At 42.2% G+C, this 23,961-nt stretch overlaps 1 protein-coding gene across 1 annotated transcript in view; it reads left to right on the top strand.

Annotated features, from left to right (window-relative positions):
* LOC136427242 (peroxidasin homolog) overlaps nucleotides 1-21,706 on the top strand; it is a 123,355-nt gene extending 101,649 nt beyond the window's left edge. Inside the window, exons 12-22 of the mRNA XM_066416038.1 lie at nucleotides 11,375-11,491; nucleotides 11,946-12,104; nucleotides 12,781-12,912; nucleotides 13,461-13,598; nucleotides 14,308-14,456; nucleotides 15,291-15,414; nucleotides 16,240-17,878; nucleotides 18,410-18,618; nucleotides 19,354-19,712; nucleotides 20,330-20,446; nucleotides 21,044-21,706. Coding sequence (XP_066272135.1) covers nucleotides 11,375-11,491; nucleotides 11,946-12,104; nucleotides 12,781-12,912; nucleotides 13,461-13,598; nucleotides 14,308-14,456; nucleotides 15,291-15,414; nucleotides 16,240-17,878; nucleotides 18,410-18,618; nucleotides 19,354-19,712; nucleotides 20,330-20,446; nucleotides 21,044-21,139 — 3,239 coding nt within the window. The 3' untranslated portion in view covers nucleotides 21,140-21,706. The remainder of the gene's footprint in view (nucleotides 1-11,374; nucleotides 11,492-11,945; nucleotides 12,105-12,780; nucleotides 12,913-13,460; nucleotides 13,599-14,307; nucleotides 14,457-15,290; nucleotides 15,415-16,239; nucleotides 17,879-18,409; nucleotides 18,619-19,353; nucleotides 19,713-20,329; nucleotides 20,447-21,043) is intronic.
* The last annotated feature ends 2,255 nt before the right edge of the window (nucleotides 21,707-23,961 follow it).

Here is a 23,961-nt window from a genome sequence, read left to right as displayed (position 1 = left end):
GTCAGAAATAATTGAAAAGTTTGCCGGGGAGCCTGGACCTGTACCCAATTTGTGAAACTGAGTTGCCGTGCCCAGGGACAATAACTGCACCGCAGGTCAGGTGTACCCAGGAATTTGCAGTCACGTGCGGCCAACAGCAACAATGCATTGACACTCCAGTTATCTTTGGAACAGAGGACAAAAGCAGAAAAAAAGTAGCAAGATTCCTGGGCTGTATATTCTATTTAGGCCAATCCACATCCAGCGTTGGGGTCTCTTCAAGGTTGCATACCTGGCTAAGACGAAGGGATTCACCTGTTGAGGACTCCTATATTCTGGACAGGAGGATGGGAAGTCTTCAAGACTGACAATCAAGTGGAGGAATTGGGTCAGTGGTGTCAAATCCAGCTGAAGAGGTTGCAAAGGGGAAGAGGTTCACTTCTGGGAAGCAAGGTTCATTCATCATTCACTAATCATGTACTCTCTGGCATGGAGGTAACAATGGCTGGAGGGAAGCTTTCTCTTGGATTTTTCGCCTTCCTTTGCGTCAAGCTGCTATGCTGGCGGCAGTGCGATGCAGAAGGGTACTATCTGTATCGACCCCGCAACCCGAAATTGCGTCCAGTCCTGTATGATACGCGCTCGTCACAGTCACGTTCCTTAACGAGAGCTGGCACCGCACCCAATCAACTGTCACCTCCCTCTCCTCAAGGCCGTTCTTCATATTATGTAGTGTCCTCACCGTCCAACTCTAGAGCTCAAGCAGCGTTAAGCAGAGCTAATAACAGGCAGCGACCTTCGTCTGGCTTCCCCGACCGCGCAAGGACGAAAGTTAAAAACAGGCTCTCCGCCAATCCAGTCCGCAGCACTCCACAAGAAGTGAGTGGAAGTGTGAACACCCTTAGCAGGAATAGGCTCGATTGTACTGGAGGGATTTGCAGGCACCAGCAAACTTCTACGCAGGTGAGAAGACGATATCAGTACCCGTACGTGTACTACACGGTTGGTGCTCAACAGCGGTGGATAACGATTCGTCCCATGACTGGTGGCACTAAGAAGACGAAGAAGGAAAAGAAGCCGTTACCAACAGTTACAGAAGAACCACAAGCTCCTGTCACAGAGCCACCCACAGTCACCTCGGGTTGGACAGATTTCAGCTTCCCAACGGGCGGATATGAGGCGCAAAACGATCAAGCTGTTGGTGAAGCTAGGAACAGACACTCCAAGATTGATGCCAGGAGGAAGCCAAGTCTCCTTCAAAGGGTCGTGACGTCGATTGAAGATGGAGACAACTCACAGAGAGAGAGAGAGAAAGAGATAAATGCAAACTTCGTTGCTTACATGAGTGACGCGAAGCCTGTGGAACAGGAGGAGAGCATTAGCGAGAAGTTGAGCAAGTTCATGGGGAAGCATGACGTTGACGAATCGGACTCCCAGGAGACCGGCGACTCCGAACCCAATTCATTTACTGTGACTTACCATGGTGGGAATGTCATCGTGGATGGCCAACACACAGGCAACAGCAATTTGCAACCTGAAAGTAGTTCAGTGGAAACATCTACGAACAGTAATGCAAGAAAGAAGGTTGAGAGAACTGGCAGAGTGAGTAACACCTATCGTGTCACGTACGAAGGAAGCCCAGATGATCAGGTTACCAGTACCGGTAATTCAAAGAAGATAAGAACAGAACCGGGACAGACGAGTTCCTCAGGTCATTTGGCTGTGAAAAAGGTTGAGAGAGCACCCACTGGTTCGAATTCCTTTGTCGTCACATACGAAGAGGAAGACCCCACCTCCCCACCCTCTCACGATGCAAAAAAGGCCACTTTGTCAAGCCATCCTCAAACACAATTGTCGGAAGATGAAAGCGCTAGTAACGAAGACGGAAGGGCTGAACCCAGAACCTACCAGGTCACATATCAAGATGGAAGGATAGTGACCAAAGTGGTAGGCCAAAGCGAAACGTCACAAAGTAACAATGAAGAACATTCAAGACAGTATGGCCAAATTGCAGAAATCGTATCAGGTGAATCATCAGACAACAAGCCCGAGCCTGTTTCAAGAAGCGCCAACAATGAAGAAACACCCGCTCAGATGAGGGCAAGGATAGCTCAGATGTACAACTTGCAAATACAGCGTTCGTTGGACAACAGAAATAGAGAACAACTCCGCCTACAGTTGGCAAACCAGCGGCACACAGCTCGGAACCGTGCCACCGTTCTCAGCAGACCGGTAACACCAGGAGGCCAGTCTACTCAGACTACAAGTCGGACACCGCAAAGAAACAGTGGTGGTCATCTTCATCGACTTCTTGGTAGACAAGACAGTAGAGGAAATCCCCAGAGACAAACTGGACAAACTAGTCACTCGCAGAACTCAGAAAGGAGTCAAGATCAGCGACATGAAAGTCAAGGTGGTGTGGACGAGCAACACAGGGCTAGAAACCAACTCAGGCACAACAGAAGAGGCCATGGGGAGCAAGTGAGCATTCAGCGTGGAGAAATTGCCAATATCCTGGGCGAGTCGGAAGATGGGGCAGTCGGAAACAGTAACGACCCTACCGCTGATGCTTCAGAAGAGATAGAAGAGCATGGTTACTTGAACAGCCCTCCTAACACTGTTGACAGGCAAAGGAACCTCCACCGCAACAGACCTTTCATAGAGCGGAGATATTTCAATTCACTCTCAAACGTAGCCCCGAACTCCAACAGCCAGCCAGCCCAAAGAAACCACCGTACAGATCGAAGGAATAACCAGCAAAGGAGGCAAGGTTGTGATTTTTTCTTCTTTAGCCTTTGTTTTTAATCTTAACATTCTTTCGTCATCATTACCTACACCAAGAAGGTTATGCTTTTGGGGGGTGTATATATGTTTGTTTGTTCGTTTGTATGTTTGTGAACAGCATGCATGACTGTTAACTTGAGAAGTTGTAGATGGATCTTGGCATTGGCAAAATGAAGAAATGATTACAATGGGCTCCCTGGTGGCTTTCTTTGGTACTGCAACAAGACTTCAGGTTTTGATATCTCGTGTTCTAAACATGCTATGGTCTTGATTTTTCAAGGGCAGATAGCTCTTTGAGTTTGACTCGTTACTACTGTTTTGATTGTCTCTACTTAAAGGTAGGCAACCTGTCTGTGTAAGCTTTTCACAACAGTCTCCTTACAAGAGACATCTCTTGGGTGTAAGCTGCGTGACTGTCTGACTTTAGATTTACCTCAGTTGTACCAACTGCATCTGTAACATATTTAGATAATTCTAACACAGGAGAGTGCCATTTACTGCATATTGCAAACCTGGATCCGCTTTGCACTTCATGAAATCAATTTTCCAAAACCTTGGCATGATATAAAAGGTAAGGGTAAAGGTAGTCCCTTAGCATTTTGGGGGCCATAGGGGCAGTGTGTTGTTATCCACTGTGTCTAGTATTGTATTGGAAGGTGGAGCCCATCTCTCTCCTTCCACCACCCTTTTACCTTGTAGACCACCAGTCGATGCCAAGTTGGCATGATATAGATATATCTTAAAAGCTCAAAGGAGGCTGTACACGTCATTCATATGTTTCTCTCTAATACCTGGGTTAAAAAAGCCCCTGTGATTTTCTGTGTTTATCCTTGGCTGTGGGACAAGTGATGTCAATTATGGCTGTAGTTTTGTTTTGATAACTTCTGATAGAAATGGTGGTAGTTTTTCATTTCATGCCTTTTAAATACTAAACAGAACAAAGGTCGTCAACAGTTTACCACGGTATATTTACCATAATCCATCACTGTTTATAGAATTATAGAAGATGAGCTAATGTTACACTGATTGAGTTACAGATGCTAGTGTGTAACACTGATCTTACTGACATATTTTGATGTCATGTCTTTCTGACTTGGCTTAAGAAAGAGGAGCTTCAACTTTTCAAGGTACTGTAGATGTTGGTATTGTTGCCACATTGAACTATTAGCATATGACCTTGTCTTGACTTAGTCTTCTATTGAATACATTATCATATCTATTCAGACTTTTGGTGTATAACTTTAAACCTGGTTTCCCAGTCCTTTCTTTAGCCACTGACAAAAGACAGCGGATGCTGTCTGAAACGTCTGACTGTTTCAAAATCTTATCCAGTCGCTTGTCTTTATTTTTGGCATATTCGTACTGGGTTTTGATAATTTCATAAAATGGAAGTTTCAAGTAATTTCATTTCCAGTAGAGTAGTGTGTCAGATGCATGCTTGCATCATGAGTGAGGAATGAGGAACAAGAGTTATTTTATTACAGTAACTGTAGATGCCAGGATCTACAATGTATCTTCGTGGCACTAGGGAGGAAATGCAGTGCTTGAGGTTTCACGGTAATGATGCAAGGTGGCACTGGTAGGTGGGCAGAAGAGAGAACAAGCATTTTCTTGGCGGTTTAAAGTTCACGGTGAAGAGGTCACTGCGAAAACCTGCAAACTTTAAATTCAAACCACTGAAAACTTCAAAATTTACAGTATTGCATGGACTGGATCATGTTGACACTTTGTAACTGCGTTCATATACATTGATACTGATTCTTGCAGTGGCAAGAAAAAACAGATCTTGTCTTGAAATCTCACTTTACAGTATATATAAAGATACGGTTTCAATCAGTAGTATTAGAAGACTTCTTAACTGAAACTTTACTGCACATCTGTTTCGTTGTAATTTCTATCCGTCAAGTGTCAATCCTGTGCAGAGTATCAAGCATTCTTTCTGATGACCTCAGTAGCCCCTCTGTGGCATATATTTTCAGTCCAATCTCTCCATTGCACGATATGCCAACAACCTTACATATGTTTGTATTCTCACAGGTACAAAGTCACGTTTAGGGTGAAACCTTGTCTTTTGTCCAAACCGCTGTTTGAGTTTTTATAACATTGGTTTTACGAGGTCAGGTACAATCAGGACAAAGCAAATAAAACCTACTCTGTGTTTGACCATACGAAAGTCATTCTGCGAAAGATAAAAGTCAAGGGAGGAAGGAACGGTGGGAAGGGAGTTGTTTTCGTGTGGCTACACTTCACAAGTGGTGTCATCTGTGTAAATAAGGGAGGTAGGGGGAGGGAAGATTTGTTTCCCACTGTTCCTTGATTGATAGCATGATTAGGTAGGACTTGATGGCTTCTAAGTGTAAACAAGGGACTTCATCTGGACAAAATCAGAAGAGGGAGGAGTGAGATGGAGGTTTCCTTCTGCTTGAGATCTTAATTACCTTCTCCAAGAAGGTTATGTTTTAGGTGCCGTTTTTCTGTCTCTGTGTGTGTGTTGTGTGTGTGTGTGTGTGTGCGTGTGAACAGCATAACACGAGAAGCTATCGATGGATCCTATTGATATTTGGTAGGTGGTTGGGCTAACAAAGGCCAAGTTCGATAGTGGGCCTCCAAGCAGCTTTCTACGGTATTGCAGCAGAACTTCAGGTTTTTATATCTTCATTGAGTTCTGCTAAAATCTTAATTTTCGAGAACAGCGTTTCACATACAGATTCACACTTTTCACAGAAAAGATGACATGGGAACTTTCTGCAACTTATGATCCACCGCTTATCAATTCACATGTGATGCATAACGTGATGTCGCAGAAGCAGTGGATTGTTCATTCCTTGACATAGAATGGACATTAAACTCTAAAGAATTTGGGTATATCCAATTTTTGTGTTGGAAATTACTGCTCAACTTTGCCTCAAAATGAGTTATACCAACATAGATGAACTTTCAAGCTAAGGTTCCTCCCTTGTGCACAGAACGCCATGTCCTGGTGGTGAACTGTGTGACTTGACGCTGGAACAAGGGAGCATGGGTAGAATTCGTTAATTGGTCACCATGCGTACCTTACCTGTCAGCATGATTGTCTTCCATTGAGATTCATGAACATGTCTGGCAGTAAATCTTGTTAAGGTATGGGGTAGCTGGCTAGGTGGTCTTGTAGTTAAGGTTGTCGACTTTGGATCTGACGGTTCTGGGTTCGAATCCCTAGCAGGTCTGAATGTTACGTCCATGGGAAATGCACTGAACACCAGGTCAGATTTCCTCACTAGACTCAAGTGAAAATGAGTAGCTAGCTTCGGTTAGGGACATCATCTCAGATGGGAAGTAAAGATAGTCCCGTGTTTGAGAAGAGGCAAACCTTGAGTACTAGTATGTTAAAGAAGCCACCATACTTAAAGAAAAGAGTATGGGTCCATCACAGTGTAAATGGTTCAAACCTTACAGTTTGGTCTCCAAGTTGACACCTTGAAAAGGTAAGGAAAGTGAAAGGAAAGTGATCTCGAACCAGTTTAGCTCAAATGAACTCAATAAACAGATGAGCTAATCTTCCACTGGTCGTGACAGAGAAGACAGACGCTATGTACAGTATTTACAGGTTCATTGTACCGGGGAAATTCCCCTAGCTCTTTTCGACAAGCACAATGAACAGTGGACCACGGCTTAACGTCCCGTCCTAAGGACTGCGACCCTTTCCGGTAGCATGCATGTCGGGTGAGCGACACAGTCGGGATCGAACCCGGGGCTTCTAGTTCCAGAAGCAAGATCGCTAACCACTGGACTACGCATGCTACCATAATTGGTAAAGGTGATAGTCACCTGTTATGTCAATCCTTCCAGAAATGTCTTAAGTCTCAATAAACAAATAGATGAATAAATAGATAAATAGAAATAAATAAACAAGAAGATCTAAATGTCAGACTGTCTGAGGTGCAAGGCAACAAAAGCTCCTGATGCGTGCTTTTGGCTGAACTTGATTTGGGTCAATGTCATCTGAAAATTGAAGCAGCATGGCAATATGAAGAATTTTTTGGCATTCAACTCAGTTTGTCTTTTTGGCCCTACATACCATATTTAATTGTGCAGATGTTGGAAAACAATAATGCTATGTCTGTAATGCTGCCATGAAGGAACATGCAATACTAGCAATCATCACAGAAAATTTTGAGATGTCAAATGCACTACTTGAAAATGAGTTTAACATACTGTAAATGCCTTTAAGTTCGCAGTGATTTGATTACACGGTAAGGAGAAAATGGAGTGTTCTCTATGTGGTTTTAATTTTGTGATAGCACTAAGGTCACATACTGTACAGTATAGTTGAAACACTGGTGATTTTAAGTTTGCAGTGAAGTGAAAACCTTGGACATTAAACTGTGGAAATTTTAAGAACTACAGTACTGATTTGATACTAAAGCTTACTGTGTGTCTGGTATGCCTCCATTCATGACCTGCAGCTTTAAGTCCCATCCGAGATGACATCCCTAACTGAAGCAAGGTACTCATTTCTATCTAGGCGATCATCTCCTATTTCCTCGCTTCACTCAGATGAAAATGAGTACCTTGCTTCGGTTAGGGATGTTGTCTGGTATGCCTCCATCCATTATTCTCCAAGCAGAGGCTTCGATCAAGAGGGGTAGTTTTGTCCGGGATTTGAACGTTAAAATCCCGGACAAAACTACCCCTCTCGATCGAAGCCTCTGCTTGGAGAATATCCATCCATGACCTCCAGCTATACGTCCCATCTGAGATGACATCCCTAACCTAAGCAAGGTACTCATTTCCATCTGAGTGAAGCAAGGAAATAGAAAATCATCTCCTATGATATGGAATTGTGAGGTTCAACCAATGGTTCACCTCTATTGATTTCCCAGTACTGTAAATGCAGAAATGTTCGTGGTGCTTTTATGTTCGCAGTTTTTGCAGCAACCATTTCACCGCGAACTTAAAACCACCACGAACATTTTTGTCCAACAATGTAGCAGTATGTGACTATAGCACTGCCGCAAACTTAGGACCACCGCGAACACTTCAGTTTCGCCTTAGCGCAAAATAAAAACCACGCAAACTTAAATGCATTTTACAGTACTGCTCATGTCAGTGGGTATCTTAAAAGCAATTTCCTATCCCAGCAGTACAGTTATAACTGATGCCAACGCAACAGTGTGAGACTGCCAGTCTTCTAACCCTATACTAGCTCTGAGACATATGCCAAAAACCCTCCTGCCAATGACACAAAAGGAACATTGTCTCAGTTCTTATACTAAGGTTGAAGTTTATGTGACTGGAGAAAGCTTTTGGTCCTTAGTGTTTATTTTTCATCATGATACAAAACCCATCAGTGCTTTTTCATGATCCAATATTGACAATGTGTGCTGTGTTTGGAAGTATCAGGAGTCTAGGGCATGTTATAGATAAAAACCTCATGCAAGTCTGTTTTTCCCATTGACATTGGTGCAAGTTGGCATAACCACATTGCTTCTGTGCATGATACAATGTAAATATCAGACAGTACGTGTATATGGCGGCAAAGAACAGCTTTCTGCAGCATAGATCAAAATGTACATATTAAGTCTTTCATTATCCCAATGTAGGTATCTGTATTTCTCTATTTAGCCTAAGTAGAGGTGAAAATAATTTAACAAGCATATAAGCTTACATCAAAGTTTGGTATTGTGTTTATGGGTTGCTATAAGTTGTGATTGTCATTTTATAACCTGCCATTTTCTCATAACTAGATGCATGAAGGTCTAACTACATGTAGCAACTTCCAAGGTACATACGCAATGAAGCTATTGGTAAGACCATAAAATTCCTCTTCACATGGCTTGAAAATTTTCGTAAAATTCGATGTGTAAAGTGGGCCTTAGTTTTGACGACAAAGAAGAAAGACGGTTTGACCAACATACATGATTGTACATGTACCCGGTGTAACTGGTCTTACATGAAGCTATCCATAATACTATAAAATTGCTCTTTGCATGGCAAGAAAAGCTGTCTCCATCCAGATATCGTAAAATTTGATGTGTTAAGTGGGCCTTAGTTTAGACGACAAAGAAGAAAAAACGTTTGACCGACATAAATGTACACGGTGTAACTGGTTCACAGATGTGCTGTTTCTTAGAAGTACAAGATCTTCTAGAATTTGACGTATTCGATCCATCAGAATCTGAAGAATTGAGGTGGCCTAAATACCACCATAGGACCATGTCTGTTTGCCAGATTCAAGGTTCAATGGGTGGAGAGTTTACATACCTTGTCAGATAATTGTTTTTCTGTAGAACTATAATTGTAGAGTGGAACTCATTGCCACCAAGTACTTTAGGAGCATCCTCATTAAATAGCTTTGATTTCTAAACAATGCACAGCTATATGTGCAAAGGTTAGGTGTGACAGGTCATTCACTTTTCGGTGGTTTCTTAGATAATTCGTCCCATTGAACAAGCATTAAGAGTCCTGTCTATACTATAGTGACCACCTGGTTACATAGACCAGATTTTATCGGTCAGCTGGGTGGTCTTCTTGGGCAGTTTTGACTTTACATGATTGTATAGTAGCAGCTCTTTCCTGTGCTATATGTGGTATATAATAAACAGATGTAGAAAATCTAATTCAAGAGAAATGGAGAAAGACACTAACATCTGAGTTTAAGGACCTACATTGTATGGAAAGACCACCAAGTATGAAAGAAACAATTGAAACTGAAGGTCTTTTACCTATAGGGCAAATTAAATGGAAGTTCATTTAAGGTAAACATGAAGTTACACTGTGGAATATTTATTCAGGGGCTCGTGGGAAATTAGGGATAAATTTGCTAGCTATAGGGAATATACATATACCTGACTTAACCCAATTAGCAATAACTAGTGAGAAGCAGTTAGGTCATTACGGAATTAACCTTTAGCACGCTCAGGTAGACAATTGGCTACCAGTTCTCTATTTGTTACGGGGATAGGCAGCAGGGAGATAATGAGGGCATGCATGCTTTTTTTCGTAAGGCATAGGCAACCTATGTTTATTTGCCGTAATTCGTAGGGAAAGCTGTATCAGTTACATAATTTGTAGCAAGGCAACCAAATTTTGCGCATTCGCCTTGATTTTAGCAAAATATGTTGGGGGTCCTTCTTAATTCAGCGTTAACTGTTGTCAGGACACCCCCCCTCCCCCCATGCAGACCCTCTATAATAGGGACTTGTACTGATGACTATTTGTGATAACGTCCTTCCATGTTTTTGCTAGGTGCCTGTATTCTTTTGTATCGAGATATAAGTTGAACTGTGATGTACAAATATAACAAGTACTTTGCTATCTCATACATGTATTGCATAGTGTATTTATGACGCATACAATGTAGTCTAGTTATCAGACTTAGGCTTTTGACCAAGGAGACTTGAACAGCTGACGGCTATCTTTGACACCTGTTCTAATGACTTTTGATAAATGGTCTACTGTTGCTATGGGCTGCATTTGTCAGTGTAATTCATTTACTGGTGTTTGTATATACAAACAGACTTTTAAATGTTAAGGTTAGACTATCTTGACCTCCCAAATGTCAGAGTGTGAATAAGCACTAGGCCTGTCACTCAAAATGCATTCCAAGGGAATCTAATTATGTGGCTCAACCTATTGCAGGAAACCAGTACTGTCAGAGAATAGGACACAGTGTCAATCAAGATTAGACATCCAGTAAGAGCATTAATAATGCAAAATGAATCAAGCAACTGGATAAATTCTAAGAGTCAGACATTTCAGATAGCATCTGATTTCTTTCATCAGTGACTGAGAATGTCACCATTGAAAGATAGCTATGATTCTAACCTGTTTTTATATTGTCTTCCGCCTCCGTGAAACAGGTCTTATTGAATTAAAAGGATGCAAATTATATATGTAACATTCTGTTAAAGGCAGTTATGAAATTCAATATGCTTTGATTGCAGTTCAGTTTGTATGCTCAGTATTACAATAGCTAGTAACTTGCTTCTTCATCTACAGTCAAACCTTTACAACTACAAAGTGACCGCCTCTACATAAGGACCACAATGCAACCCTTAGATAATTTTCCCCATTGACACCAGTATCAAGAATCCTGTCTATAGTGACCACTTGTGCACATAGAGCAGATTTTATCAGTCCCCTGAGCGGTTTTCTTGGGCAGTTTTGACCTAATAGATAAATGGAATAAAAAGTTTTCAGTTGTTCATCTCTAACATGTACATGTATGTAGAGGCATACCTGCAGTACATGGTGTAGCATCTAGGTGGCGCTATTGAGAAAGGCAAGATCTTGCTGTAAAGGAAATGCATTCATAAAGTGTGCAGATTACAATAATATACCTCCAGTCAATCTCGATATTCCAGGTTATGAGATCTTCAAAACAAGACTTGTTGTTTATGGATTAGAAAGAGTGACCTGTGTTTGAGGAGAGCACGTTAAAAAAACCCACCACACTTTTTGAAAGGAGTAGAGGGCCATCCTGGTGTGGTGGTTCAAGTAACCTTTGGTTTGGTCTCTGGGTCGACACATTGAAATGGTGTTAATCACCTTTTATGTTAGACCCTCCATAAACAAAACCCATTATTATTTTATCTCAATAAATGGATGAATAATTTCTGTGTCTTTGCAGCTCCCCCAAGGATCACTACTCGGCCCCAAGATGCTGATGTGGTGGAGGGGACCTCCGTGGAGTTTGAGTGTGCGGCAGAGGGACACCCCACCCCTGTCATTGTCTGGACTGTCAACGGTGAGTTTGGAAGAGGAAAGATTTTGTTTAACTTGTATCTGTATTATTTTGTATTTGTATAGCCAGCCTAACTAGCCTTGGGTATAACATGCCAGCTTCACAGGCACATGGCTTGGCAATAGCTAGTGATGGAAATGGAAATGAATTTGGGTGGAGAAAATTATTCTATATCCAAAATGTCATACTTTCTAGGTGTTGTACTCCATCCTTTTTGTGCACATAAAAAAGTGTGAAATCTACCGAAATACAGAATGTTTTGATGAGTAAAGATCGTAGAATGCTATATTTTGGTGTAAAAATAATGCATATATAGCCGTGGGAACAAGAAGTCATTAGTGAACGATCTTGGCAACCAGCTATGGTGATCCCGGTGAAACAGCAAGGAATCTTGCTGCCCTATGTGCCACTAGGCAAGTTGCAAGGGTCTGAACAAACAAATGTTTCTCTCCCCTAGGTAACCAACTGCCTGATGACCGCCGTTTCACTGTCCTGTCCTCCGGGATGCTGCGTATCTCCCGCGTCACGTCCTACGACAGGGGCACCTACGAGTGTCAGGCAGTCAACGTGGCAAGTGTGGACAGGGCCAGGGCTGACCTCACAGTCAAGGCCAGAGGTTGGTTCGTTTGATTTTCTATGCCAGGACTGTCTCCAACTTTAATTTTCTCCATCTAACTCATTGTTTTGGGAGCCTGTGTTGTTGATTTTTGTTGTGTCATTTCAAGCTTACAAAAAGACATTGTTATCAGTTTCATGTCAGGGAACTGATGACCAATAAGCAAATTTCGTCTCGAGACAGAGGCACAGGTCTTGGAGACAGCCCTGATGTATACCTTGAAATGTGCAAAATTTAACTTGATTCAGTGGGTTAAAGGCGAAAGTTGCTTCTAAGAGGACGTGACTTCTTCAGTGGCTAAAGGCTTGATGACACAAGTATATGCAGTTTGCACTTACATGTATGCACCTGTCCAGTGCAGAATATACATGTATGTACAATGTACGATCAAACCTGTTGAAGTGACCACCTCCACATAAGGACCACCTTGACATAAGGACCATGTGGCAAATGGGGCCACTTTTTAATGTTCCCTTGTATTTAGATGATTTTTCCCATTGACACAAGCACAAATTATCTTGTCTACAGTGACCACCTGTCCACATGCATAGACCAGATTTTAGCTGTCAGCTTGGTCACTGGTTTAATAGTACTATGTATTTTGCTGCAGTTTTCACAAATCCTGTTTGACTGTATTTCTTCTGATCATCATTGTTGTTTCCTGGTTGGTTTGTAGTGACCCCAACGTTTACGGAGACGCCGACTGACCTGTCCGTGCAGGCGGGAGGAGAGGTCACCCTGCCGTGCAGCGCCGTGGGGGAACCTCAGCCGGCCATAACATGGAACAAGGACGGCATCCAAATCACAGGTAAGTCCTGCTCAACTTCAGCTGGAAAGACTGGGTACATATGCACTTTTGTACACCCTTAAATTGTAGCTGGGCACCTATTTTTTGACTGTCAGTCCACCAGTGATATTTGTGTAGGGTTAGGTACGTAAAAGTATTAATAATTGTACAAGTGTAAAAAAATATCTATCCTTTCTTATAAGTTATGTTTGAAATTTGAAGTTAGCTATAGAACACAAGGCACAGTAAGGTTTGTTATCTCTGAACACACAATTCTTTTTCCGTGCACCTAAAGATTAGGTGCCAAAAGATGCACTCAAGCACTGTTTTATGCAACCATTAAAGATGTAATGGTCTAGAATACATACAAGTAATAGTGGCAAAGTACATGTGCCATGTATGCTGAAAAATGTCCCATGTATGCTGAAAAAATTGGATACATAGCATGTAGTACATTTGACAGTTACATTTCCTTCAAGGAGTTTATCATCATTTTGTTGTTTATTATCAACTATGGATTAAAGATAAAGATTGGGAAAGCATCACGTTGACAGAAATTTTCTTTACAGAAAGCAGCAAGTACGGTCTGAGTGCTATTGGTCATCTGATCATCCGAGGAGTGGACCAATCAGACACAGGACGGTACGAATGTTCTGCCAGGAACACCATAGGGTTTGCCTCCACCAGTATGCAGTTCACTGTGCTGGGTAAGTTGGTTAGATTTGATACAGTTACTTTCTCATAAGCCTCAAGGGTCAAACCCCTGCACGTAAAAAAAACCAACACGCTTATCGAAAAGAGTAGGGTTGACCTGATGTGCTTGGCTAAAAGCGAAAGTCTCAGCAAAGCCACATTGCACTACCACTAGCTACTTGAAAAAGCTTGCCTCACCTCAATTGAGGATGACTGCTTAACCCATACGTTCTCATATGCAGAGCCTTACCTGCAGCCTGCAAAATATACTGTAAATGCGGAAATGTTTTGGTGGTTTATGTTTGCGGTTTTCCAGTGAACTCTTTTCCCCAAACTTAAAACCACCGCGAAAAGTTGTTTCATTGTGTGACTGTAGAGCTAGTATTGTTTCAAATGGGAACTTTAAACCACCGCGAACACAAGTACTCCATTTTCTCCATACCGCAAAAACGCGGACTTAAATGCATTTACATAACCTTGGGGAGGCTCTGCTAAACCGGGACGAGGTTTCCACCTTTGTGGGCATAGCCCATAACTAGCTGTCAGCCAGTCAGAGAATCGGCTTTACCTAAAAAAAACATTTTCATGATTCTTTAGATGTTGTATTTGAAATGACAAGTCACATGACACCAGTATATACTGTAAATCCATATAGGTAGTATGTGTACATCCATGACAGTAGTATACACATGTTGTAATCATTGCTCTTTTGTCTGTGTTCAGTGCCAGAAACCAACAACTTTATTGGCGATCCGTTTGTGGGGCCGTCCATCCAGCAGGCCATCAACAGCGTGGACCGCGCCATCAACACCACCCGTAACGACCTGTTTTCACGGACCCCCCGGCCGCGCACTCCCTCTGAGCTGCTTCAGGTGGGAAGGTTTCTATGTAGCGTACATGGTCCAGTCATTAACGACTGCTGATGAAACAAAAGTATACGTTCCTACTGCTTCCGTGTCCTTGGTGCTGAAGTACATTCACACTCATAATGTCATTCATACTCGTGCACACTACCGGAAAGGGTTGCAGTCTTTAGGACGGGACGTTAAGCCACGGTCCACTGTTCATTACATAGCATCTTCTCTGTCATGACCAGTGGAAGAATAGCTCTTACGTGAGCTAAACCGGATCAATATCACTTTTAAACTGGTTCGAGATCACTTTTGTTTCTAACATAGGGTCTATACTATTTATACAAAAAATAGGGGCGCATTTATACAAAAAATAGGGGCCATAGGCCCCACAGACCACTGCAGTAGGTGGTGAGACCCAGCCCCCAGCAGTGGTAGTGGTGTGTGTTCAACTCCTGTTCTCTTTCTTATAACTAAAGTGCTAAGCAGAGGAAGCTATCCGCATCATTTTTCAAGTCTTTGGTTTGACCTGGCCAGGGTTCGAACCCCCGTCTTTCTGAATGCAAGGCAAACACTCTATCCCCTTGGCCTATATTGCACCGATTTTTAATGTGACACTTCGTGTTTTGAAAGATTCATCCCAATATCCTATCCCAGCAGTACAGTCGGAACAGATGCCAATGCAACAGTGTAAGACTGCCTTTCTTCTAACCCTATACTAGCTGTGAGGCATGCATATGCCAAAAGCCCTCCTGCCTATACCATAAAAGTAACTGCTGCTCCTTTCCAGTCTTCTTTTTCTCATGCTTAAAACTGCAAGTTAGATCAGAACATTCTGCTCTTCGTGTGTTCCAGTTGATGAGGTTCCCTTCCCCCGAGGCCCTTAGTCTGGCCCGTGCAGCCGAGGTGTTTGAGCGGACGCTGCAGCTGGTGCGGCAGGAAGTGCAGCACGGGATGAAACTGAATCTGGAGGACTCGGGTACTGTAAATTCATTTATTTTCGCAATGGTTTAATTTTGTACTAGGGAAGAAAGGAGGCTTTTGCATTGTCTTGAATATCCTGTTAAAGGCAACCAAAGCAATATCAGGACCAAAAGACGGAAATAAAAAAATGCTGAAATCTTCATGGTAGCGACATTTGCTAACATTGTTTAGCACATTTGCGTAATAATTTCATACTTTTAGGATTCTAAAACTGCACAAAATCTTGCCGTACGATGATCCCCTTAGTTTCGCGAGCCTACAAAAACTCGGGCCACGATTTTAAGTGAGTTCTCACATTACAACAACGTCATATTTTTTGCATCATGGAAGCTGCTATACATTGTGATAGTGTTGTTTGAACTAATCATGTATAGAAATGACTAAATAAATTGACTTTCAAAATCCAATTCTTTGGATCCTAATGTTGCTTGGCTTTCCTTTAAGATAGGTCTGCAGAACAGCAGTTGTATAAGGGAGGCCTAGTTGCAGTACCAAAAATAAAACCACAGCCCACTACAAAAGTTTCAAGATTTACAGAACTATATGTTGCGGTCCAAGACCATTGATGAAAGTATGGTAGGTAGGATTAGCCTGTCCTTTCTTCAAACTGCCTGGAGATATTTGAGCCATGGACTTTTTAACCTTCTCCCTGCTGCTTAACTCTGTAACCAATACAAATTTGGTGCTAAAAGGCTATTTCAGCAGGGAGAAGGCAGGTAAGACAAAGCTGTTATCATAATGTGCCAAGTAATACTGTATATTACATGTGTGTTACCAGGTCAACTGCATATGATATCGTTGCCCTTTTGTCTGTTTCCAGAGTATTCCTATACAGAGCTGATCTCCCCCAGTCATCTGCGTCTGGTGGCCAACCTCTCCGGCTGTTCCACACATCAGCAGATCGTCAACTGCTCCGACCGGATCTGTTTCCACCAGCGCTACCGCAGCTTTGACGGAACGTGCAACAACTTCCAGCACCCAATGTGGGGGGCCGCGCTCACGCCCTTCCGACGTCTACTGAAGCCCATATACGAGAACGGTTTCAACACTCCCGTAGGGTGGAACAGGTCGCACTTGTATTTTGGATTCTCAAAGCCCAGTTCGCGTGGGGTATCCACCGGGGTTTTGTCGACGTCGACTACAACGCCCGACACACGGTACTCGCACATGGTGATGCAGTGGGGACAGTTCTTGGACCACGACCTTGACCTTGCCGTGGAAAGTTCCAGCGAGGTGACCTTCAGTACCGGGTTGAGGTGCAACGAAACCTGTGAGAACACCCCGCCATGTTTTCCCATAGAAATACCCCGCGGGGACCCCAGGATTCGAAACAGTAGGTGTATGGAGTTCAGGAGGTCCAGCGCCGTGTGTGGGACGGGCAGTACTTCGCTCTTCTTTAACGAAGTGACTCCAAGAGAACAAATCAACACCCTGACATCATTCCTCGACGCTTCTAACGTCTACGGCAGTAATGACCTATATGCTACCCAGATTCGTGACCTGACTAACCAACAAGGCTTACTGAAGGGCGGAATAAGGCAGGCCAACGGAAAATACCTGCTACCGTTCAACACGGAACTTCCAATTGATTGTCAAAGAGGACAACACAATAGTCCGATACCGTGTTTCCTAGCTGGTGACGTCCGCAGCAACGAACAGCTAGGTCTTCTCACGATGCACACCCTCTGGATGAGGGAACATAACAGGATAGCGAAAGAACTCCAACGACTGAATCCCCACTGGGATGGAGATACGATCTACCACGAGGGAAGAAAAATCGTTGGCGCCGAGATGCAGCACATCTCTTTCAACCACTGGATGCCCAAGTTCGTAGGACAGAAAGGTATGGAGTTGATCGGAGAATACCAGGGCTATGATCCTAACACAAACCCAAGCATCATCAATGCTTTTGCTACGGCTGCGTACAGGATTGGACACACCTTGATCAATCCAATGATCTTCCGCTTGAATGCCAGTTTCCAGGAGATCCCTGAGGGGCACCTCCCTCTTCATCAAGCCTTCTTCTCGCCCCAACGTGTCGTTGACGAAGGCGGAATCGACCCTGTTCTTAGAGGGTTGTTTGCTACACCACTCAAGCAAAGGAACTCGCGCGAGTTTGTCAACACGGAACTGACGGAACGCCTGTTTGAGATGGCACACCACATCGCATTAGATCTGGCTGCGTTGAACATTCAACGTGGTCGAGATCATGCCCTTCCCGGTTACAACGATTGGCGGGTGCTTTGTAACATGACAGCGGTAAACGATTGGGACAGCCTTCGTCACCAGATTTCGGACGCCCAGCTGAGGGACAGGTTGCGACGGTTGTACGGTCACCCGGGCAACTTGGACCTGTTTGTGGCGGGCGCAGTGGAGGATCTTGTGCCGGGGTCACTGTTGGGACCAACTTTCCTCTGCATCATTACCCAGCAGTTCAGAAACATCAGGAATGGGGACAGGTACAAATTTATGATTGTATTTTTATTTTGTTCACATATGTTTAATGCTCATTGGAAAAAAAAAACATACAATGAGGAAAATGGAGGTATTATTTTTGGGTGTGTCTGTGTGTGTGTGTATCTGTCTGTGTTTTCAAATATGTGTGGTCAGCATAACTCTCTAAGAACCTCTATATGTTGTTTTTTTACAAATATTTAAACGTTACACACACAACAAAAGAGTTTGCTACTCTGGGGAGCTTTCGAGACGAACTCTGCCTCTTTGTCAACCCGATTAAGTCAGATCTCGTCTTGGAGTTCTATTGTCACATAACTTGATGTTGATTATCACGTCATATACAGACTTGGGGTAGTGACGCCCTCTATATGGATTGTGATGATATTTGGTAGGTAGGAGGTCTTGGAAAGATGAAACTCAAACTCAAGTTTTCGCCTCCTGGCAGCTATCCTTGGTACTGCAGCAGAACTTCCAGTTTTTTGTCTCTTTTGTCCTGTACATGCTCTTGTTCACCGTGTTTCCTTTTCCATCAGGTTCTGGTATGAGAACCCTGGAGTCTTCAAACCCTCTCAGCTGACCCAGATCAAACAGACGAGCCTGGCGCGAGTCCTGTGCGACAACGGAGACAGCATAGACAGAGTACAGCGGGACGTGTTCGTGAACGCAGAGTTCCCCACGGGGTATGTTTACTGTGACAGCATACCCAGGATGGACCTCACAGCCTGGACTGAGTGCTGCGAAGGTACAGTTTTGTCCCTTTTGCAACAGGTAGTTATCTCCATGAAAAATGGAGATATAGTTTTGGGTGTGTCTGTCTGTCTGTCTGTTTGTGTTTCCGCACCACTCCAGTCAGCATAACTCAAGAGCCTCTTGATGGATTACAATGATATTTGGTATGTGGGCGGGTGTTGTGAACCCGAAATTTATGGTCGATTTTGGGCCTCCTGGTATGTGACCTTGGTACTGCAGCAGAACTTCAATTTTTGTATCTTTTGACCTGGACGTGCTGTGGTTTTGATTTTTGGGTGGCAGATAGCTTGTTTATGTAGTATCAGATTCTGTATCTGTATAGCCAGTATAACCGGCCTACAGTGTAACACACCAGCTTTGCAGGCACGCCACGCAGCAACAGCTGGTTGTATTACACTGAAAGGCATCTTGGCCATTTTGACTTTGATCAGGCCACACCAATTCATTTTTTGGTTCTGGGACATTTTGTGAAAACAATTTTGGCAAGAGGATAAGGTATAAACATAGGGCTAGGAGGAAAACTCTATCTAAAAATATGTGTTTTCCTTCTGACTGTGTTTTTAGGATGAAATTCCTCTTCAGTGTAATTTTCCGTGAACCATCAAATTAGATGGGCATGGCCTAATGTAATTACAGAGAAAACTATGCGTACAACATTCAGATAAACATCTTCCCGAACTTTTAAGAAACATTCTCACTTGTATCTTTCTTCTTTCTCTCGTTCTAGACTGTGCCAACTCTGCAGAATTTGGCACGGTGTCTGGACAGTTCCGAAAGCGTCGCTCCACCCGATACTCCGATCTGTCAGATGCGATGAACTTCATGGAAACCGCAAAACAGAGAAGAAAAACAGCCAAGCTCGGAAAACAGGAAGAATTCGTAGCCATGAAACACAAAAAGAGTAAACAAAGACTCGCTAAGCCGAATCATGACAGAATTGACGTTACTGTAGTGTCAGAGTATCACGCTTCTGGGCAGAACGTGTCGACTGAGTCAGACCGAATGTCGCGTCTGGAGTACGGTATGATGATGATGCAGGATATCGCAGGGGATTTGCAGAGAGCCGTCTCACAGCTGACAAGAAAGGTGGGTGCTTTGTGATACTCCAGAATTCTTCATACAAGTTACACAGACTCATTCTAAGTCACTGATGAAAATCAGTGAATGCTATCTGAAGCTTATAGAATTTATCCAGTTGCTTGATTTATTTTGTATCACGTAATGGTCTACCTGGATGTCTAACCTTCATTGACAAAACACAGTCACTACATATATAGCAGAGCTGTCTCCAGGACCAACCCCCTCCCTCCTGGGACAAAAATTGCTTGTTGGGTTGGGGAAAAACTTTCACCCCATCCGTCCACAAAAAGTCCTAACTTCATGACATGAAATCGATTGAAATGAATTTAGTAAGCTTGAAATGACAGATTTAACAACGAAAATAAACAACGATGGCTTTCAAACAATGTGTAGGACAGGAAAAGATTAGAGACAGCTCTACCATAAAGGCCCGATTAAATACACACAAGTTTTCAGAGTCGACTCAGGGCTGTGTGTGAGGAGCTTTGGGCTGCTCAAGTAGTGTTTTTGTACTAGAAAACGCTACTTGAGTGGCCTGGGGTTCTCCTTGCACAGTCCTGAGTCTAATAAAAAACGTGTGCGTAAATCGGCGCATAGTCTGAAAGAACACCCAACTGTTACAGGTGAGAGAGTTTGAGGTGCAGCTGGAACACCTGCAGACGTGTAAAGACGAGGAAGGCAACAGATACAGAGATGGGGATACCTGGGACCCAGATGACTGCACCTCCTGCAGATGTCAGGTGAGGTCATGGGTCACTGTGTCGTGGGTCAATGTGTCATGGGTCAAGGGTCACTCGTGGGTCAAGGAACAACTTTTAAATGTGTTTTGTAGCAGCAGTTGTACTTGCCACAGTGCTTCCTAAAATGTGATCCTCTGTTGAATACTGTCAATCTTGAAATGTTTATGCTGGTTTTGTTTTTTGCAGTAACTACTCCAATGCAAAATCATGACACCATGGATACACGGTTCCATCGTATTACTTAACTACAGAACTGTTTCAACCTTGAACATAAAACACCACAAAACCTCCTTTCCTCTTCTTTTATACTGCAAAATTAAGTCCCAGCAAAAGCAAATAGATTTACAGTTTCGCTGTCTTCTCTTTCTTAGTTAGAGTTGTCAATGACTGTTACCTTTGCCAAGAAGGTTATATTTTTGGAGCCGTATTTTTGTTTGTGTTTGTGTTGGTGTGGGTGGAAAACATAGCTGTGGATGGATTCTTATGATCTTGTTGTTGTTGTTGTTGTAGCTCTTGATTTCAGTTTTGTTAATTGTTTACTTGTTGGTTCATTCACATCCAGTAATGTTACACTCTTTATGTTGTGGTTTTCTACAGGAAGGAAAGGCCACTTGTGTAAGACAAAAGTGTCCAGAGAAGAGCTGTGCCAAGCCGTTACTGATACCCGGGGAGTGCTGCCCTGTCTGTGTGTAGGCAGAACACAGAGTGTGGGAGATCTAGGAATTAACAGAAGACTTCTAGAACTTCAAAATTTCTGTTTTATTTTGTTTTTGAACTTCAACATTTCTTTTTTATTCTATTTTCCGTATTCATTGTGGGAGATCAAGGAATTAACAGAAGAGGGTTTTTTTTTTAGAACTTCAAAATTTCTGTATTATTTTGTTTTTGAACTTCCAAATTTCTGTTTTCTTTGTTTCCCATATTCATTTGTTGTCTCCCTGGAGTTAAGATTCTCTGTTTAACGGCCAGTACTTTTGTAGATTTTCCTTCCCAGCATAAATGTGTACAACGTTTTAGTACAACGTTTTTCCTTGGTTATGTCATGTCCTTTTTTATTCATGCTGTAAGTTACATTTATAGGTGATAGTGTTTTCATTTTACCATCAGATTTTTGTTTTCAAATTTTGACTAAAAAGGTGCAAAGCAATACAGCATGTGGTCATCAGGACTTTGAGATTGAATTGGCTGTCTTGCTTGTGGGTTTGCTTGATTCACCAAAAGATTTGAAAGGGTTATTCTGATTTTTGATACAGTACTTAATATGGGAATTAGACGTAAAGGTAAACCTGGTGCCTTAACTCTCACAAAAGCTCTGGTAGTAGTAGACCACAAAACATGTGATACAGTAAAAGATTCAACAATACATTTTTATTACAATGTAAGAACACTGATATTTTTGTGCATCAGTCCTAGAAGGACTCCTGTATTTTGTATTACAGTCTTCAATTTGCAAGTAATCATCATGAACTTCAAGAATATCTCACATAGATTCTAAAAATCACAAATGATGGCTATCTTAGCAAAGTCTAGTGTTTCATGAAGAGAATGTTTTGGTGCTATATTGATAGACATTGACAGAATGGTGCTGGTGATATTATTTATTCCTCTTTAACAAGTTTGGCCCATTTTGGGGGCTTAAACAATTCTAACACTCAATTCCTCTCAAACTCCAAAAGTGTGATATACTTTACAAAGTACAATGTACATATAGAAAGAGCAAGAATACAATCTACCACTCTGCAACACTGTTCTTGATTCCACTGTCTGCCAGGTTACAGGGTTCACGACAATGTTGTCCTCAGACGTTTCCAATGCCATATTGCATTTACATTGTACACGTCCTGTTGCAAGAAAGAAGAAGGGTTAAAAATTGTGTAACTGGTTTGTGAACTACAGTCGTCAGAATGTAGAAAATCAATGCATTTACCTGCCTTTTCGTATGACTGTCTTTTATCTCTAATGCTCATATCATATCATATTAAACAGGGATGTACTCAGATTGTGGACCTACTCTGTTCAGTCTAAGCTGTTTGCTGTGTCCTGAACACATATAAAAAGGCCACTTTGACAACTGATCTCAAGGGACATCCCTATCTGCTATCCTTTCATAGACTTAAATCAAGGACAGTGGTGCAGACAGTGGGAACAAAACACTTACAGTGTACGGTCAAACCTGTACAAGTGACCACCTCTACGTAAGGACCACCTGACCAATGTGACCACTTTTTTGTGGTCAGAGTCTTAGATAATTTTACCCATCCACACAAGCATTAAGAATCCTGTCTATAGTGACCACCTGTCCACATAGACCGGATTTTATTGGCCTCTCTGAGTGGTCTTCTTGGGCAGGTTTGACTGTACAGATATGAATTGTTTCAACGGAGCTGCTGCTCTTTAGTACTGATAGGTACAATATACTTTTCTGACATTTTTAAGATAGACCTTATTCAAATACAGTATATTTTTTCAAAGAGACTACATGTACGTATGTATCCAGTATACTCAGTGTAACGGACAAAGTATAACCAAAGATTATATATAATTACAATGTACGCAGATCAAGTTCACATAACAATAGTCTTTTCAGACTGGGCTGCCAAGAGAAAGACTTTTCACACAATAGTTAATAGATCATTCTTCGAGTTAGAAATACATGTATCTGTAACATAGGGTTATCCAGTATGAGCCTTATATGTTAGCAATGTCTTATCCTTGATCCAGTATTGTTTTACATTTTTGTGAATGACATTTCTTTATGTACAAGTAATACATGTATACTAGGACTACTTGAAGTATGATATTGTCAGCAGAAAGATATGCTTCACGTAAAAAAAAGATGATGCACTCATCAAAGTGATTATAATCAAGACTATAAGGTATAAAAGTATGATACCCTGTATTTTGTAATTGTAGATTTAGAAAAAAAAGATGTATTTTACTTGTTCTTTTACACCTTGTAATGATCTATCGTCACTACTACTAGATTACTGTAGTCTTTGTTACCAATTGCTGCTTAATATGTAGCTTTTTACCACAATGTAGCGTAAAGATTTGTTATTTTAAGACATGTGGAAAAGTTTTGTATGTTTTACAGTATAAGCTTGCACAGCAGGTAGTGTGGTTTCCTTGTGCAGTGGAGAGAATGTGTGATTTGATCATATGAAGGTCAACCATCTGGAGTGGTGGGAATGATAAATAAATGTTTTATATGAAAATATGGTGTGTCGTGGAACTTTCCTTTTTGTTTGTACCGGTATTGTATACCCGGAAAACTACCTCATGGTGTAACACACCAGGTTTGTACTGAAGAGTACAAGCTGCATATCCGGACAGATTTATTTTATCCACTCACACTGGGAAAGACCCTTACTCTTTTTTGATATGTGTGGTGGGTTCTTTAACATGCTCGATGTGTGGCTCTCCTCAAATACGAGGCCTCCAGCTTTAAGTTCCTAACCAAACTCCCTAACCAAATCCAGGTACTCATTTTCACCTGAGTAGAGTGAGGAATAGGA

Source organism: Branchiostoma lanceolatum, chromosome 2 (genome assembly GCF_035083965.1).
Source record: "Branchiostoma lanceolatum isolate klBraLanc5 chromosome 2, klBraLanc5.hap2, whole genome shotgun sequence".
Taxonomy (NCBI): domain Eukaryota; kingdom Metazoa; phylum Chordata; class Leptocardii; order Amphioxiformes; family Branchiostomatidae; genus Branchiostoma; species Branchiostoma lanceolatum.
This window is presented reverse-complemented; position numbering and strand designations above follow the sequence as displayed.